General features: G+C 54.1%; 1 protein-coding gene across 1 annotated transcript in view; it reads right to left on the reverse strand.

The window, feature by feature from the left end:
- The window catches only part of TONSL (tonsoku like, DNA repair protein), a 38,364-nt gene extending 38,177 nt beyond the window's left edge, over window positions 1-187 (reverse strand). The window contains exon 1 of the mRNA XM_072330600.1: window positions 118-187. Within this exon, the coding sequence (XP_072186701.1) occupies window positions 118-142 (25 nt within the window). The 5' untranslated portion in view covers window positions 143-187. The remainder of the gene's footprint in view (window positions 1-117) is intronic.
- Window positions 188-6,532: the final 6,345 nt, after the last annotated feature.

The following is a 6,532-nucleotide window of genomic DNA, read 5'->3' on the forward strand; positions in this document are numbered from 1 at the left end:
TCCTTCCCAGTCCATCCCAGTCCCTCCCAGTATAACCCAGTATCCCCCCAGTCCCTCCCAGTTCCTCCCATTCCCCCCCAGTTCCCCCCCCCCCGTTTCCAAGATGGCGCCGCTCACGCCGCAGTTCCCGCTCCGCGCTCATCCCGTTTCTCCTCCGTTCTCTCCCGCCGCTCTCCGCGGTCCCGCCCCTCCTTCCACCTTTCAACCAATCGCAGCCCGGATCCGCCGGAAATGCTTCTCTCAGCCAATCGCAGCTCGGAAACGGACCGATGAGCTTCACTCATTGGGCGGAGCCGCTCGCGGATCGTTTCCGCTTCCGGGTGTTCTCGCGCGCTTCTCGGAGTGCTTCCGGTGCAAGACGAGTTTACTTCCGCTGTGCTCCCAATATGGCCCAGTATGGACCAGTATAGACCAGTATGGACCAGTATAGACCAGTATGGACCAGTATGGACCAGTATAGACCAGTATGGACCAGTATAGACCAGTATGGCCCAGTATTGCTCGGTATGACCCAGTATGGCCCAGTATAACCCAGTATGGACCAGTATCCTCCCAGTATGACCCAGTATGGACCAGTATGGACCAGTATGACCCAGTATAGCCCAGTATAACCCAGTATGACCCAGTATAGCCCAGTATGACCCAGTTTGGACCAGTATGAACCAGTATGGACCAGTATGTACCAGTCTCCTCCCAGTATGGCCCAGTATAGAGCAGTATGGACCAGTATAAACCAGTATAACCCAGTATGGACCACTATGGACCAGTATGGACCCAGTATAACCTGGTATGGACCAGTATGGCCCAGTATAACCCAGTATGGACCAGTATGGACCAGTATGGCCCAGTATAACCTGGTATGGACCAGTCTCCTCCCAGTATGGACCAGTATAACCCAGTATGGACCAGTATGGCCCTGTCCCCTCCCAGTATGGACCAGTATGGACCAGTATAACCCAGTATAACCCAGTATGGACCAGTATGACCCAGTATGGACAAGTATGGACCAGTATGGACCAGTCTCCTCCCAGTATGGACCAGTATGGACCAGTATGGCCCAGTATGGCCCAGTATGGCCCAGTATAACCTAGTATGGCCCAGTATGGCTCAGTATAGCCCATTATAACCCAGTATGGACCAGTATAAGCCAGTATAACCCAGTATAACCCATTATGGACCAATATGGACCAGTCTCCTCCCAGTATGAACCAGTATGGACCAGTATGGACCAGTATGACGCAGTATGGACCAGTATGGACCAGTATGGACCAGTATAAACCAGTATGGACCAGTATTGCCCGGTATGACCCAGTATGGACCAGTATAGACCAGTATAAACCAGTATAACCCAGTATGGGCCAGAATGGCCCAGTATGGCCCAGTATGGTCCTGTATGGCCCTGTAACTGGTAGTGAACTGGGATGAACTGGGATGAACTGGGATTGAACTGGGAGGGAACTGGGATGAACTGGGAGGGACTGGGAAGAACTGGTAGTGAACTGGGATGAACTGGGAGGGTACTGAGAGGGAACTGGGATGAACTGGGATGAACTGGGAGGGACTGGGATGGACTGGTAGTGAACTGGGATGAACTGGGATGAACTGGGAGGATACTGGGAGTGAACTGGTATATACTGGGATGAACTGGGAGGGAACTGGGATGAACTGGGATGAACTGGGAGGAAACTGGGATGAACTGGGATATACTGGGAGGGAACTGGGAGGAAACTGGGATAAACTGGGAGTGAACTGGGATGAACTGGTATATACTGGGATATACTGGGTTATACTGGGATTGAACTGGGAGGGAACTGGGATGAACTGGGAATGAACTGGGAGGGAACTGGGATGTACTGGTATATACTGGGTTATACTGGGATGAACTGGGAGGGAACTGGGGTTACTGGGAGGGACTGGGACGAACTGGGCTGAACTGGGATGAACTGGGAGGTAACTGGGATAAACTGGGATGAACTGGGATGGACTGGGAGTGAACTGGGATTGAACTGGGATTGAACTGGGATGAACTGGGATGAACTGGGATGAACTGGGAGGGACTGGGAGGGAACTGGAATATACTGGGTTATACTGGGATTGAACTGGGATAAACTGGGATGAACTGGGATTGAACTGGTCTGAACTGGGATGGACTGGGATTGGACTGGGATAAACTGGGATGAACTGAGAGAGACTGGAATGAACTGGGATATACTGGGCCAAACTGGGCTGAACTGGGACGAACTGGGAGAGACTGGGAAGAACTGGGAGTGAACTGGGATGAACTGGGAGTGAACTGGTATATACTGGGATGAACTGGGCTGAATGGGAGAGACTGGAATGAACTGGGATGGAACTGGGATTGAACTGGGATTGAACTGGGCTATACTGGTCTATACTGGTCTATACTGGTCTATACTGGTCTGAACTGGTTTGAACTGTGGTGCCAAGTTCCCCTTTGTTTTATTCGACTGTAAAACAGCGACGGGAGAAACAAACAGGGACACTAAGTCCTCCAGCAACTCTATGGTCAACATCCAGGTCCTCCAAGGCATCTCTATGGTCCTCCCAGCACTCTATGGTCACCATCGAGGTCCTCCAAGGCATCACCGGGGTCCTCCAAGGAGACACTCTGGTCCTCCAAGGTGCCATTGGGGTCCTCCAAGCACTCTATGATCACCATCAAGGTCCTCCAAGGCATCTCTATGGTCCTCCAACAACTCTATGGTCACCATTGAAGTCCTCCAGCCACTCTATGATCACAGCTGAGGTCCTCCAAGGCATCTCTATGGTCCTCCCAGCACTCTATGGTCACCATCTTGGTCCTCCAAGGCGACACTCTGGTCCTCCAAGGCGCCATCGGGGTCCTCCAACAACTCTATGGTCACCATCGAGGTCCTCCAAGGTGACACTCTGGTCCTCCAACAACTCTATGGTCACCATTGAAGTCCTCCAGCCACTCTATGATCACAACTGAGGTCCTCCAAGGGGACACTCTGGTCCTCCAAGGCGCCATTGGGGTCCTCCAACAACTCTATGATCACCATCAAGGTCCTCCAAGGCATCTCTATGGTCCTCCCAGCACTCTATGGTCACCATCTTGGTCCTCCAAGGTGTCACTCTGGTCCTCCAACAACTCTATGATCCCCATTGAGGTCCTCCAAGGCGACACTCTGGTCCTCCAAGGCGCCATTGGGGTCCTCCAACAACTCTATGGTCACCATCGAGGTCCTCCAAGGCATCACCGGGGTCCTCCAAGGTGACACTCTGGTCCTCCAACAACTCTATGGTCAACATCCAGGTCCTCCAAGGCATCTCTATGGTCCTCCCAGCAACTCTATGGTCACCATCAAGGTCCTCCAAGGGGTCACTCTGGTCCTCCAAGGCGCCATTGGGGTCCTCCAAGCACTCTATGATCACCATCAAGGTCCTCCAAGGCATCTCTATGGTCCTCCAGCAACTCTATGGTCACCATCTTGGTCCTCCAAGGTGACACTCTGGTCCTCCAACAACTCTATGATCCCCATTGAGGTCCTCCAAGGCGCCACTCTGGTCCTCCAAGGCACCATCGGGGTCCTCCAACAACTCTATGGTCAACATCCAGGTCCTCCAAGGCATCTCTATGGTCCTCCCAGCAACTCTATGGTCACCATCTTGGTCCTCCAAGGTGACACTCTGGTCCTCCAGCAACTCTATGATCACCATCGAGGTCCTCCAAGGCATCTCTATGGTCCTCCAGCCACTCTATGACCACCATTGAAGTCCAGCCAATCAGGTTGTGGGGTTGGGTTGGGGTCCCCAAGCAGCCAATCAGGGGCCACATATGGCTTGGGGGTGGATAATAGGGACCAATGGGGTGCGAGATAGCACAACTATCCAATCAGGTGGCCGCATAAGGATAGGGGATGGGCAATAGGGGACCAATGGGGTGGGAGATGGGAACTTAAAGGACCAATAGGGTGCGAGATGGGAACACAGGGACCAATGGGGTGGGAGATGGGGGTCGGGATCCCCAAGCAGCCAATCAAGTGGCCACGTGTGTCTCTGAGATGGGAAATAGGGACCAATGGGGGTCAGCTGATCATGTAGGGGACCAATAGGAGAGCTGGAGAGATGGGAGGAGCCAATAGGAGCTGAGCTGATCACGTAGGGGACCAATAGGAGCTGTGGGGCCCAATAGGAGCCAATAGGGGCCCAATAGAAGGCAATAGGGGCCCAATAGGAGCCATAGGGACGGGAGGAGCCAATAGGAGCTGAGTCAATCACATAGGGGCCCAATAGGAGCTGTGGGGCCCAGTAGGAGCCAATAGGGATGGGAGGAGCCAATAGGAGCTGAGTCGATCACGTAGGGGCCCAATAGGAGCTGTGGGGTTCAATAGGAGCCAATAGGGGCATAATAGGAGCCATAGGGATGGGAGGAGCCAATGGGAGCTGAGTTGATCACGTTGGGGCCCAATAGAAGCCACAGGGATGGGAGGAGCCAATGGGAGACAAGTCGATCACGTAGGGGCCCAATAGGAGCTAGTAGGGCCCAACAGAAGCCAATAGGGACCCAATAGGAGCCATAGGGATGGGAGGAGCCAATGGGAGCTGAGTCGATCACGTAGGGGCCCAATAGGAGCCAGCAGGGGCCCAATAGAGGCTATAGAGGATGGGAGGAGCCAATAGGAGCTGAGTCGATCACGTAGGGGCCCAATAGGAGCTGTGGGGTTCAATAGGAGCCAATAGGGGCATAATAGGAGCCATAGGGATGGGAGGAGCCAATGGGAGCCGAGTCGATCATGTAGGGGACCAATAGGAGCCGTGGGGCCCAATAGGAGCCAATAGGGACCCAATGGAGGCTAGAGGGGATGGGAGGACCCCAATAGGAGCCAAGTCGATCACATAGGGGTCCTATAGGAGCCAGTAGGTCCCCAGTAGAGGCCAATAGGACCCCAATGGAGGCTGTAGGACCCCAATGAAGGCTATAGGGGATGGGAGGACCCCAATAGGAGCCGAGTCGATCATGTAGGGGCCCAACAGGAGCCAATAGAGACCCAATAGAAGCCAGTAGGGACCCAATGGAGGCCGAGTTGATGATGTAGGGGCTCAATGGAGGCTATAGGGGATGGGAGGACCCAATGGGAGCCGAGTTGATCATGTAGGGGTCCTATAGGAGCTGTGGGGCTCAATAGAAGCCAGTAGGGACGCAATGGAGGTTATAGGGGATGGGAGGACCCAATAGGAGCCAGTAGAGACCCAATAGAAGCCAGTAGGGATCCAATAGAGGCTGAGTTGATGACACAGGGGCCCAATGGAGGTTATAGGGGATGGGAGGACCCAATGGGAGCCGAGTTGATCACATAGGGATCTAATAGAAGCCATGGAGCCCAATAGAAGCCAATAGGGATCCAATGGAGGCCGAGTTGATGACGTAGGGACCCAATAGAGGCTATAGGAGATGGGAGGACCCAATAGGAACCATGCTGATCATGTAGGGGCCCAATAGGAGCCATGGGGCCCAATAGAAGCCAGTAGGGACCCAATAGAGGCTATAGGGGATGGGAGGACCCCAATAGGAGCCAATAGGACCCCAATAGAGGCTATAGGGGATGGGAGGACCCAATGGGAGCCAGTAGGGGCCCAATGGAGGCTATAGGGATGGGAGGACCCAATAGAAGCTGAGTCGATCACATAGGGGCCCAATAGGAGCCAATAGGACCCCAATAGAAGCCAGTAGGGACCCAATAGAGACCAAGTTGATCACATAGGAGCCAAACCGATCATGTATCGGCCCAACAGAGGCCAATAGGGGCCCAATGGAGGCTATAGGGGATGGGAGGACCCAATGGGAGCCGAGTCGATCACATAGGGGCCCAATAGAAGCCATGGAGCCCAATAGATGCCAGTAGGAACCCAATAGAGACCAAGTTGATGACGTAGGGGCCCAATAGGAGCCGTGGGGCCCAATAGGAGCCAGTAGGGACCCAATAGAGGCTATAGGGGATGGGAGGACCCCAATAGGAGCCGAGTCGATCATGTAGGGGTCCTATAGGAGCCAGTAGGTCCCCAGTAGAGGCCAATAGGACCCCAATGGAGGCTATAGGGGATGGGAGGACCCCAATAGGAGCCGAGTCAATCACATAGGGGCCCAATAGGAGCCATGGAGCCCAACAGAAGCCAGTAGGGACCCAACAGAGGCCGTGTTGACGATGTAGGGACCCAATAGAGGCTATAGGGCATGGGAGGACCCCAATAGGAGCCGAGTCAATCACATAGGGGCCCAATAGAAGCCAACAGGACCCCAATGGAGGCTGTAGGACCCCAATGGAGGCTATAGGGCCATGAGTCTCGGTCACTTCTGCCTCTGGAAGAGGAAGAGCCTCAGGTTGATGTTTTTGGCCGCCAGCAGTTTGTTGCATTCGACCGAGTCGACGATGGGCAGCGGGACGTAATCGGTCTCGTTGGTCACATAGAGACCCAATAGGGGCTATAGGGGATGGGAGGACCCAATGGGAGCCAATAGGACCCCAATGGAGGCTATAGGGGATGGGAG

The sequence above is a fragment of the Excalfactoria chinensis genome, chromosome 2, assembly GCF_039878825.1.
Source record: "Excalfactoria chinensis isolate bCotChi1 chromosome 2, bCotChi1.hap2, whole genome shotgun sequence".
NCBI classification, from domain to species: domain Eukaryota; kingdom Metazoa; phylum Chordata; class Aves; order Galliformes; family Phasianidae; genus Excalfactoria; species Excalfactoria chinensis.